The 13,303-nt window shown below is 42.4% G+C and overlaps 1 protein-coding gene across 6 annotated transcripts in view; it reads right to left on the reverse strand.

Moving 5' to 3' along the window:
- RUSC2 (RUN and SH3 domain containing 2) overlaps positions 1–13,303 on the reverse strand; it is an 88,711-nt gene that overhangs the window by 14,794 nt on the left and 60,614 nt on the right. For all 6 annotated transcript variants that reach the window (XM_027839119.1, XM_027839120.1, XM_027839117.1 and 3 more), the window contains one exon: positions 4,235–6,283. In XM_027839119.1, coding sequence (XP_027694920.1) covers positions 4,235–6,215 — 1,981 coding nt within the window. In that variant the 5' untranslated portion in view covers positions 6,216–6,283. The remainder of the gene's footprint in view (positions 1–4,234; positions 6,284–13,303) is intronic.

The following is a 13,303-nucleotide window of genomic DNA, read 5'->3' on the forward strand; positions in this document are numbered from 1 at the left end:
TTTCATTCTCACAAATGCTGTGATGTAGTAATCAATTTCCCCCAAAAGTTTTCATAGCATCTACTTCAATAACCATTTTCTCTTTGCTGATGAGAGTCAGGTCCAGAATAATTCCTCTGATTGATTCCTGCAACTTCTGAAGTATGAAATGATCATTAAGACAAGCCAGGAAATTATTTTCTCTTTTTTGGGCAGAAAACACATGCATGCACACACGCACGCGCACACCGACTAGCAATGTTTTGGATAACTGAACTATCCTTCCTCCCCCATCATTATAATATAATGCCTCTATGCCAGGTTTGCAATGTTTCGAGAACTCATCTATTTTTTTTCTCTGTTCTAATATCCTGCAATGGCAATAATATTTCTATTTCTGCCTCCACTGTTCTTCACTCAAATGCTTTCTACTAGGCTGTCCCCTTATGGTTCCTGATTTTTTTTTCACAAGAGTCCATCTTCTTAAAATTCTAATGCTGCTCAACTTTCCTCTTAAAATTTATTTTACTATTTGGAATAGGGCATACCCTCACAGAGCCATATTCTAGTTATGGCTCTCACCCTAACCAAGTCTCATATGAGGCCAAATTTGTTTCCTCACACTGAGATCGCTAGTTTACCTTTTCTCACTCATATTTTGTACATTTGTGTATTGGTATCTCAGACCATGGGCTTGGTTACTTTTTCTTTTGCATTTTATTTCCTATGAACTCTTAGGTGTCTCTACTATTCTTATATTGTAGCTACTCTCTAGAGTATCTAGCTCAGTAGATATACATAACTAGTTTTCTCCCCCCTTTTTTCAGTTTAAAGCCCCTTTGATTAGATTCAAAGACTCCAGCCAGAGACAATCTTGGTCTTTGTATGCATACTTCCTCCCTGATCAACAGCTTATCATTTTAAGCTGTGGCCTAGAAATTAAAATTCTATCCGCAGAAACCAATTTCTTAACTGGTTGTTCAAATCCCAAATCTCCCTTTTCCTTACGAAGTTCTTGTCTTCTATGATTATGCAGAAGTAACACTACCTATGCTCACAAATTCTTCAGTTTCTTACCCAAGAATGTGATTGTTAGCAGTGATTCCAACATTCCTTTTCGCAGCACCATTTGCACCTACATCAATCACCAGAAGTTGGAAGTGGTCACTGATTGGCTAAGTCCTGGGTGGTTTTCTCTTACATCTTGAATACACAGTGAGAGAAAACAAGCAGATCCTTTTATTGTTATTACCAGGCAGACACTGAACTGCCTCATTTACTCTTTGCAGGGAGTCACCAGTCACCACTGCTTGTTTCTTCCTCTTCTTCTTCATAGATGATCTAATAGTATCATTGGATTCCTATCATTATGCATTGGAGGACAAGTAGCTTCTTCCTTCTCAGAGAATCAACCTTTTTCTTTGGGAAGAGGCTAATGTCTACTACTTAGCTTCCAATGTTCAGTGGTCCTTCTTCCCTTTCTCTTCTGTGTCCTATCTTTCTATTCTCTAATTTTCTGACACAAGTTAATGTTACTTCCTGCCTTTTCAGATCCTTTTCTGTGGAGAATGGGGAAGAGTTCTTTAAACCCTTTTACCTTTTCTTATAGGAGATAGACCAGTTCACACTTTGGGCCTAGAAATTACTTGGTCATGGAAGAAATACAAACATGTACTGAATACAGGTCATTGAAAAATTCTCCCTGTTCTGTGTATATGTGTGTGCGTGTGTGTGCATGTGTATACATACATACATTTAGGTATATTAAGAAGGTAACCAGGCGGCTCAGTGAATAAAGTGGTGGGTTTGGAACCAGGAAGATCTGAGTTCAAATCTACCCTTAAGACACTCACGAGCTCTGTGATCCTGGGTAAGTCACTTAACCTCTGTTTGCCTTAATCCATTTCACTGTCTTTCCCAAGAAAACCCCATGGACAGTATGGTCTAAGAGGTCACAAAGAGTTGGACATAACTGAACAAAAAAAATTATATCTTTAGTTATACCATATGTGCCCTAGGCCGAGTGTTCCACGGATTTTTAAATCTCTTTAACTTTTAAGACATAGTTTTGGGCAGCAGCACAGCTTCAGAGTCTGGGAAACAACTGTTGCCTTAGAGGGACATGGGAGTAGCTCCAAGGTTCAGGATGGTTTTTTGGGGCTCAAGGCTTCAGGTCCATGCTAGGTCCCAGAGTGTCAAATAGTGATAGGAGGCTCTTGGGTCAATAGTTGCACTTACTGATCAAAGGACCTACTTCATGTTTGCCTAGTGGTCTGAATGCCAGACATTTTTACTGGTGTGTCTTGGCATCATTTCAAACTTAGAAAGGTACTTAGTACCTCTGAGGCATGGTGCAGCAAGAACTTTGGATTTGGATTCAAGGGACATGCATTCAATCTCAGCTCTGCTACTTTCTACTTATGTGACCCTTCTCAGACTTAGCTTCCTCATCTATGAGATAAGGGAGAGGTTTAGACTACGTGATCTCTGATGCCCCTTCCAGATTTAGATACTATGACCATATGAATTCAAGATATCTAAAGTGAATTCTCTACACTTCCTCCCAGTTAGCTCTGTCTTTAGGCTTTATTATCTGTCAATAGCACTGCCATTCCACACAAATGATAAATCGTACAGTTATAGGCATACAAGTGTCACAGTGAATAGAACACTGGACTTGGAATCAGGAAGATCTGAATTTAAATCCAGCCCCAGACATTTACTAGCTGTGTTTATCTGGGCAAGTCACTTAATCTCTGCCTTAGTTTCCTTATCTGTAAAATGGGGATCATAATAGTACCTACCTCCTAGGGTTGTTGTGAGGATAAAATGAGTTAGCATTTGTAAAGTGCTTTGCAACCCATAATACACTCTATAAATGCTATGTTATTATTAGACTTTACCTATGAAATATGTTAGGCCCTCTTCACTTTATGCATGGATTATCATACTAATGGTTTCCCTACCTCCAGGATCTCCCTGCTCTAGTCAGAGTCATTCTTACATATAGGTAATTGTAATTTGTGATAATACTGTGATTTGAAGAATTTTGGAAATTCATCCCCGCTCAAAACCATTTTAAAAAATTCTACCATTACAATTTCCTCTTTTTTTTTTTCTTTTGAGTTAACAAGGTAAATGCTGCTGGCAGAGCTAATACATTCACTGATATGAATTTGTTTACTAACATAACAGAATTTAGCTAGGTCTTAAGAGATCTTCTAATCCAATTCCCTCATTATGCCAGGAGGGAAACTGAGACCCAGAGAGGTATAGTGAATTGTTAAGGTCACACATCCATAAGAAGCTTTCTTCCAAAGAACTAGCTGAGTCAGCTATTCTGAGGAATTAGGAGTTTAAATGGGGTATTGGGAGAAGGGAGGGGATGATTTTGGAGTACTGAGTATTACTGGGGAGGGTGTCAAATTAGGGGTGTTTGGAGCAGCCAGAGGGCTGGGTGCCTGAACAAAGGTGTTGAGAGGACAGGGGACAGGAGAAGGAAGAAGAAAGGCAGTCAAACTAGAAGACAAACTTCACAATTTTGCACCAGGTTGACTCCTCCTTTAATCCAAGTTTTTTTTTTGTTTTTTGTTTTTTGGCTTTGGCAATAGGGGTTAAATGACATGCCCACAGTCACACAGCTAGGAAGTGTCAAGTGTCTGAGGCCGGATTTGAACTCAGGTCCTCCTGAGTCCAAAGCTGGAGCTCTATCCACTGCACCACCTAGCTGCCCCCTAATCCAAACATTCTTAACCTGAGGTCTGTGAACTTGTTTTAAAAAATGTTGAACACCCTCCACTCAGTCTCTCTGCCTATCCAATCCCTACACCTACACTTCCTTCAAAGTCAAGCTCAAGTCCTATCTTCTCTAGGAAGACCTTTCTGATTCCCCCACACCAATGTGTTTCTTCTCTGAATGCATTTGGAAACTTGATCATTTAATAAGGTGTTCTTATGTAATTGTTTCATATGTGTTGGTCTTATGTCCCCCACTAGACAGTTGGCCCCCTGAGTGTAGAAAGTGTATTTTATACATCTTGTGTTTCTCCCACAGAATCTCCTACCTCAGAATCTTTATAATACTTCTGAGCTGGAGTGTCCTCAAAGCTCTTTATTTCCCTAGAGTCATCCATGCTTTCCCTCTACTCCAGAATCTATTCAGGTATTCCACAGACACAGCCAAGAATGGTCCCCCAATGTACTGGCATGTGGCATTCCAGCTCTCTGTGGCTCATCTAGGTTACCCAATCCTTACCGTCAGCTCTAGCTCTTATATCCCTCTGTGCATGGCTGCTGGCTGGGATCACTGGGAAAGGAGAACTTGGCTCCATCAAAAGAGCCAGGGGTGCCTGCCCAGCAGCTCCAAAAGTGGTGGGTTGCAACTCGCTGGATTGGGGGCCCTGCTGAAGGCCATCCCTGCAGCCCTGGTCAGCTTGGGCTTCCAGGCTGCTGGGGTCCAGGCAGAGCCCAAGGGGAAGAGATGGTAGGCTGTGGCTACAGCGGGCACTCTCATCCAGTGGGCCTGCCACATCCCGATGGGCCTCAGGGATGGGTGAGAACTCCAGAGAGGAGTCACCAGTGCTCGACCGCAGGGGAGGTGAACCTGAGCCTCCACCTCTTTTTCGGCCCTTGGCCAGTTCAGCAAAGGAGGTGACCCGTCTGGGTGGGGAGCCAGGCCCAGCCAATGAGGAGGGTCCCTCACTGAGGCGAACGGGGCAGCTCAGCATGCGCTCCAGGGAGCCCAGCCGGTTTGGGGGGCTTCGCTCGAGACTTCGGTCATAGCTACGGGAACGCTGGCGTCCACTGCTGAGGTTGGGAGGAGACACATTAACGTACACCTGTCCCTCTATCAAATCTGGGCCTGTCCCAGATCCCACTTCTGCTGGAGAACTCTTGGCTTTTTGCTCCTCTGTTTGGGTCTCCGGCTTTTGGAATAGGTAGTACTCAGTGGGCTGGCCTGAGATTGGACCAGGACTGCCCTTCGTGTGTTCCTCTGAGCAACTGGTGATGGAGGAGCCAGCGGGACTGGGTGAGGACTGTGAAGACAAGTCACAGGTGACAAGTTTGTAGTAGTTCTGTGTGGCCACCACAAGGCGGGCCTGGCTCTGGAAGCATGCAGTGAGGTCAGCCGCAGCCGGGCAGGGCTCACAGTGTGGGCGGTAGGAGTTGCAGTTGGCATCTAGCTCAGGGGAGGAGGCGTGAGGGCAGCTACAGCCCTCATCTCCACCCCCACTGTTGGGGTGATGGGACTCACAGGACATCTTAGACTCAGCTGGGGAAGGGTGCAAGTCCAGGTAGAAGGCTCCAGGGTCTGAGTGGCTACAGAAGGAAGAGTCGCTGCAGGATAGGGGGACAGAGTTGAGATTGGCACGGGAGTGGCCATGCATCTTGTTGTAGAGGGCACTGAAGGTGACCAATACACCATCTGAGCTGTTGCAGGAAGAATCGCTAACATAGCCCATGGATTGGTCGGCCACCTCCGATTGGCTGGATGTGCTGCTGCAACGACAATGTCGAGATCCCGAGCCCGAACAGCCACAGGCTCGGACGCCTGGGTTCCTTGGGGACTCATCTAAGCTAAGCTTCCACTCCTGGTCAAACGAAAAGCCAGAGTTGTCACTGGCCCCAGGGCCACCCCCCTCATCCAGCTCCATGGTCTCTGCCTCCAGTTCTGGTGGACAGTGATGCCCATGGCTGTATTTCTGTGCTTCTGAACTGCCTAGAGGCTCTTGCTCCTGTCCTTCTACCACTCCAGCTCGACTGTTTGTGGCTCCCCAGGGTTTCCGTGTTCTGGGGCCCAGTGGTGCCAACTGGAAGGGGGGCTGTCCGCTTCCATGTAGGTGAAAGGACTGTTGGGTTGAACTGTCGCAATCTCCATATGGGTCTTCTGGCTCACCCTCCTTTATTAGGAAGGGGTTGTGCCGCTTGGGAACTCCAGGACCTCGCCCATCCCGGCTCCTGCTTTTAGGACCATCCCCAGGCCCAACAGCACCCCCTGAGGCCGGGAGCACTCTGCTATAAAGCAGAGAGTCAGCCTGTGTCAGGTCTCTGTCAGGGTGGCCCAACTCAGGTGGACAGAAGGGATTGGTCCTTGTACTTCCATTGCCCGCACCTCCACCCCCACAGCACTGCCTGTCGGGAACCTGGCAATGCACCAGGGGAATATGGTGGACGATGAGGGTTTCTCCCGTCAGCTTGGGGGGACTATCCATTCTGGAAAGTTCGGCTGAGGGCATCAATGGCCCCAGATACTGCCCCCGGAGCCCTCTGGGGCAGGACACATCTCATCAGGAAGGCCTGGCACCTGGAGAGACAGAAAAAGAGAGAAAAGGAACCCAATGTCACCTTGCCAGAAGTGAGGGGCACACACAGCTTCCCACCATATCTAACATAACTCAGGATACACAGAACCCTGCCCCATTCCCAGGGGCAGGAGATCTGGAAGGATGCTAGGATCATAAGACTTAGAGCTGGAAGGGACCCGAGATCATCTAGTCTAATACCTTCATTTTACAGATGAGGGAACTGAGACCCATAGATGGGAAGTGTCTACAGTTACACAGGGAGTAAGTCACAGAGCCAAGATTAGAACAAATACAGTTTAATTCTGAATGTAGTATGCTTTGTGCCATCACAGTCTCAAGCTGTCCCCTGTGTTCTCTAAGGCCTCGCCTACATCCCAGAGCCTTCTTGACCTGCTCCCTGAGCCAGAACCTCACTCTCTTTAAAGCAGGAATGTGAACCTGAGGCCTAAGGGGTCTGTGGAAAGATACATGGAATGAGGGGGAGAATTCAGACTTGATCTCTTTTGCCAGATCCAGTACTCTACAGCACCATAGGGGCCTATTCCTGAGAGAATAAAACACGTTCTGGGAGAAGCGAGATTCAGTTTTATGTGCTTTTTTGAAGATTAAGGCAAACTTACAGGCTTGATCTCCCTTGAGTTTCAATCGATAATAGATGTTTTACATATTCTTTGTCTAGGAAATTTTTTCTGTCTTCTGTTAGTTGTTCCAAAAAGAAAGAAAAAATTCAGATGAGTCTTCAACAAATATTATTGGCTCTAATAGGGAACCAAGTAGCTATGATGGAAGAGTTGACAATAAGAGTACCCTCAAAAATGTTCATCATCCCAGTTTTTGGAACTTAAGCATAATGTTGAGAGACTAATAATATCACACAAGTTGTATGTTTATCTTTAAACATTTTTTCCCAGTCTTCGGAGTTTAGTGTGGGCTCTCTTTTAAGAAAACAAAATACAGATCTTTTAAAAAATATTCTGATAACTATATTTCAATATAATTTGTTTTCTTTGTAACTTCATGCATTTTATTTTATGCACTTAAAAACTGTTTTGAGAAGGAATCCATAGGCTTCACCAAACTGCACAAGTGGTCCATGACACAGACATAGTTAAGAAGCCTTATTCTATTGGAAATTGAGGGGATGCCCATCAATTGGGGAATGGCTAAATAAGTTGTGGTATATGAATGTAATGGAATACTATTGTGCTATAAGAAACGATGAGCAGGCAGATTTCAGAAAAACCTGGAAAGACTTACATGAACTGATGCTGAGTGAAGTGAGCAGAAACAGGAAAACATTGTACACAGTAACAGCAACACTGTGCGATGACCAATCTTGACACTTAGCTCTTCTCAGCAATACAATGATCAAAGACAATTCCAAAAGACTCATGATGGAAAATGCTATCCACGTCCAGAGAAAGAGCTATTGGAATCTGAACGCAGATCGAGGCATACTATTTTTTCTTTTTGCTTTTCCTTTTTGTTCTGATTCTTCTTTCACAACATGACTAATGTGGAAACACGTTTAATATGATTGTACATGTACAGCCTATGCCGTCTTGGGGGGGGGGGAAGGAAAGGAGGCAGGGAGAAAAAAAATTTGGAACTCAAAATCTTATAAAAGTGAATGTTGAAAACTATCTTTACATGTAATTGGAAAAAATAAAATACTATTAAGTGAAAAAAAAAGAAGCCTTATTCTAAAGGCTTCTTGGTCATTGGCTCAATAATGCCATGGACAGGATGTTGGACTTGGAATCTGGAAGACCTGGCTTCTAATCCTGCCTCAAACCTTTACTAAGCTGTGGAACCTGAGCAAGTCACTTAGTTTCTCTCAGCCTCAGTTCACTTCTCAGTGAAATGGGGGAAATAATAACACCTACCTTCCAGGGTTGTTGTGAGGCTCAAAGGAGATAAGATATATCAGGCACTTTTGCAAACCTTAAAGTGCTGCATAAATGTTAACTATTTTTATCTGGTTCTACATTTTCCTATGCTGGCTGAGGCTGAAACTCCATTTCTACTGCTCCCCAAATTCCAGTCTTCCTGTCTCTGAGTTCTCAGTCTCTACGTGATCAAATAGTCTTCACTCCAACAGAATCGCTGACTCAATTCACTGCTCACTCATTCCTTTCTTCCTTCCCTTATTACTATTTTCCTATCTTCTACTCCAGGGTGCTTTTCTTATCACCTTTCTATTCTGACATGTGCTGTTTAATGCTACTTTTCAACTTTCTGTTTTTAAATATTTAACTCTCGTGAATTTACACACACAAGCACAACTAGTCACATGTAATGCATTGCAACATTTATTCCACAGCAAAGGGAGTATTCAAAGATGTACAATGGGGAGGGTTCTTCTCCTGTTTCATATGTTCCTAACGTATCATTTTCAAGTGTTAGTCTGTGTGGCTCATGGGGACATAGATAATGCTTTCCTTTCCCCTTATCATCATTGGAGACCCCAGTAGCCATGGAAACTACTTCACAGTTTGATATATGCAAAAAAAAATAGTTTTCTGTCAGTTATTGTGGTTGTATATTAGTACCTCTTTCTACAAAATCATAAGCACACTGCAGGATCCTCATCTGGGATTACTTGTAATTCCATCCTCAGGGGACACACACACACACACACACACAACATGAAGAGACATACAAAAATACATAGATGGTGACATGCTCATACACAAAAACTAAATCACTCAGGGGTACATACATTCACATACAAATGTACAACAGAAAACTGCAAAGACACTTAAATATGGTTAACTGCTGATTCATTTAATCAGGGTCCAGCAGAAAGAGCTTTGGACTTGGAGTTAGGGGAGACCCAAGTTCCAAGCTCAATGGTTACTGAGTAAGTGATCATAAGCAAATTATGTAAGTTGTCAGATCCTCAGTTTCCTCATCTGTAAAATGAGGATAATATTATCTACAGTATCTACCTCACAGGATCAAATGGGATAATATAATGTAGAGCATTCAGTAAGCTTTAAAACTATTTTTGTTGTTGTAATTGTTATTATTTCTTCTTAGGGGCCATTGACCCTTAGGAAAAACACAGAGGGATGTACATGTATATGTATATAGATAGATAGGTCAGTCAGTCTATCTATCTATCTGTCTATCTATCTATCTATCTATCTATCTCTCAACTTTCTCTTTAGAAAAGCAAGAAATTCTATTCTTCTTCCTTTCACAGAACCCATAGTGAGGTAAGGAAAGATTTCTCTCCAGAAAGGTGACAAGAGATTAATGACTTCTTTGACCATGGCAGCCCACAGAATAAACATGAAAAATACAGTACAATTCAAGTCAATAATGGGATAATGGGGAGAAGGAAAAATGGGAAAAAAGGAAAACAGAGAGGAGTCAAACAAAAAGCAAGGCAACATAGATAGCTAGGTCTTGTGCTTACTGATGTAGGATTAAGAGAAGGAATTTCATGGAGTCACATCTCCATCCTGTGGTCTTTTAACATAATTGCTGCTGAGCACTTTTAAAACCATGTTGCATTTTCACAGCTACAAGTGTAAGTAGGGCATACCACCTTTTGATATTTGCCTGTAAGAATTATACTGAGAGCCTTCACCTGGGGTCTAAACCTTGAATTCATGGCTTACTGAAGCATTAAATAAATAGTGATTGAATGATTCTAGGGAAAACTGTCTGTTTTAGGATCCTCCTACTGGGCTCTCAATTCTGGTGAGGGGTTTGATGACTTATTACCTTGGTTTTTGGGGGGTTCCTCTTGTTGTCCCTACCCAGCAAGAGATGAGAGATTAGTCTAGCCTGAAGAAGTCTGCAAAATGATTGCGAGTCTCTGTGCCAGATAATAAAGCAGCTTTTTCCCTTAAAGCCTGTGGCTGAACTGAAGTAGAAAAGAGGTCTGCAGGAGCTAGGAATGATAAATACAAAGCTAGAAGGTCTCCTCTATTACTAAGCAGTTTTATTTAACAAATTCAAACTCAAATGGAATATCTATATCGATATCTATATATCGACATAGATAATATATATTTTTCTCACACACACATACACACACACACACACACACACACACACACACACACACACACCCCCAATGCATGTACACATGCAGATCCCTTCCTCCCTCCCCTCCTCCCACTGCTGGCCATGTTTATCTCATGATAAACTTCCTCCTTTGACAACTAATTTCTGACAGTCTGTTCTCCCATGCCCAGGTCCTAGTTGGTGACTTAGAGAACACTTCAAATTCTCTTTTCTCATTTTGATTTTGTCTCACTGACCTTCCTCTCTATTCACAATCAAACCCCTAAATATCTCATCCTAGATCAGCTTCCTCCACACTGAGAAACAGGGGAGGAAAATAGAACTACCACCTTCCCTGAAAGACAGAACCATTATTTCCCACCCTATTCCTTCAAGACACAGTATACTTTTTGATTACCCATGATGCAATGCCAAGCTCCCTCTTTTCCTTTGCTGCTATAAGGAACTTGGTACCCCAGGTCTTAGAACTCCTGCCTGGACATGGGTTTGGGCGGGGTGGGGAATGTACAATCTTTTTCCAATTTACCCTCCTTTGGAACAAATGTTTACAATATACACACTCTTTGGCCTTCTCTTATCTGGTCTATCTAAACCCTGGTCCTGATAATCAACTCCAGTCTCACTGATCCCTTTACTCCTCACTCTTCTAACCCTCCCTGAAAGTTTGATGACACCCCTGCAACCAAACTATATGTCAAATTACCTTTCCCTAACCAGAGAAGCAATATATCTGGCTAGATGAATTTACCTACTCTCTCATCAGCTGTCATCATGGAATCGCATAATCTTAAGAGTTAGATGAGGTCCTAGAAAAAGTTTACTACAATATTCCTACCAATGCAGGCATTTAGGGCAGCATAGAAAGAACACTGGATTCAGTGTCAGATGACCTGGATTTGAATACCAGCTCTGTCTCTGTGATCATGGCTGTCACCTGACTTCTCTGAGGCTGTTTCCTTACCTATGACATGAGGAGACTGGATAATAGAACCTCTAAAGTCCCTTTCAGTTGCAAATCTATAACCCTATGAATACTTCCTACAACATCCTTGAAAGGTAATCAGCCCATCTTGGTTTAATCGTTCCCTTTGACTAGGAACTCACTAATTCTCAGGAGAGGTCATTCTACTGTTGGGCAGCTCTGCTTAACGTAATTTTATTCAGTCAACAAATGTTTGCTGAGCATAGATGACATGTAAGGCACTGTGGTGGTCATCAAGTAGCCAATGATTAAGTAGGAATGTAGGTGGAACCCCCTTAAACTGTCATGCAATCAAGAGGATTTTTGATTATTTGAGAATGACTCTGGAATTGCAGATCTATCCAATAAGTTTGATCTGGGGAGCTCAAGTGAATGAACTCCCCAAAATGGCATAGGAATATTTTGATTCCAAGGACTCTATTCTCTTCTGGGGCCAAGAGAGAGCAAATGCCATGGTGTGGGGCTCCAGTTGTAGGGAGGTAATGGACAGACAGTGGGATGCAAAGACAGAATAAATGCCATCTAGTCTGGGAAGGGGTAAATTCCCTTTATATGTATTTCTAATAATCTTACGATTATCTTTGAAAAGAGAATATATCATTTTCCCTTTTAAACAGGCAGTCCATCAGCTAGCATTTATTAAGTGCCAAAACTCTGGAAACAATCTTGTAATTTGAGTGGTAAGGGCAGTAGAAGGAAAAGAGGAAGAAGATGCCAAAGTCAAGCACTCAGTTATGGTGGCAGCAGCAGAAGAGGGAAGGTTAATTAGAGATTAGCTGTGGCAGCACTCTGAATTTGAGTTGGCTAAAATGCTTAGGGACTAGAAAGATTCAGGAAATGTATTGAGATGGGACTCAGTAATCTGGGAATTTTAGAAAAGGAGAGCAAAAGAGTTATTTTGCCCAATTACATGCCAATAAATTTAACAATTTAAGTGAAATAGAATGATTATGATGGAATACTACTGCTGTATAAGAAATGATGAGCTGGTTGATTTTAGAAAAACATGTAAAGACTTGCATGAAATAATAAAGAGTGAAATGAGCAAAATCAAGAGAACGTTGTATATGGTAACTGCAACATTGCTCTAAAAACAATTTTGAATGACTCAGTCATTTTGCGTATTTAACTACAAAGGACCTATGAAGGAAGATGATATCCACATCCAGAGAAAGAACTGATAAATAGAAGTACATATAATATGGGTTTGCATATATACACATATTTGTGTCTAATGGTAACTTTCTCTAGGGCAAGGTGCAGAGGGAGAAAAAAAAATAAAATGAACAGCAGAGAACAAAATAAAACTTAGAAGGAAGCCCAGAAAGCAGGTAGCTTTGAAAATAATGTATAGGTTTCAACATTCACTTCCATAAGCTTCTGAATTTTAAATTTTCTCCCCCTCCCTCCCCAAGATGGCATGCAATCTGATATAGGCTCTACATATACATTCCTATTAAACATATTTTCACATTAATCATGTTGTAAATAAGAATTAGAATCAATAGGAGGAACCACAAGAAAGAAGAAACAAAACAAGAAAAAAAATGCAAACAGTATGCTTTGATCTGCATTCAGACTCCACAGTTCTTTTTCTGGATGTGGATAGTATTTCCCATCATGAGACTTTTGGAGATGTCTCAGATACTTGCTGTTAAGAGCTAAGTCTATCAAAGTTAGTCATAGAACTTGCGGCTGTTACTGAGTACAATGTTCTCCTGGTTCTGCTCACTTCACTCCGCATCATTACATATAAGTCTTTTCCAGGTTTTTCTGAAGTCCACAGGCTCATCATGTCTTGTTTTTTGGGGTTTTTTTTTGCTAGGCAATAGGGTTAAGTGACTTGCCCAGAGGTGTTATGTGTCTAGGTCACATCTGAACTCAGGTCCTCCTGACTTCAAGGCTGGTGCTCTATCCACTGTGCCACCTAGCTGCCCCTCAATAGTATTCTATTACATTCATATACCTCAACTTGTTCAGCCATTCCCCAAATGAT

Source organism: Vombatus ursinus, unplaced genomic scaffold, assembly GCF_900497805.2.
Source record: "Vombatus ursinus unplaced genomic scaffold, bare-nosed wombat genome assembly UNPS02014832.1, whole genome shotgun sequence".
In the NCBI taxonomy this organism is placed as follows: domain Eukaryota; kingdom Metazoa; phylum Chordata; class Mammalia; order Diprotodontia; family Vombatidae; genus Vombatus; species Vombatus ursinus.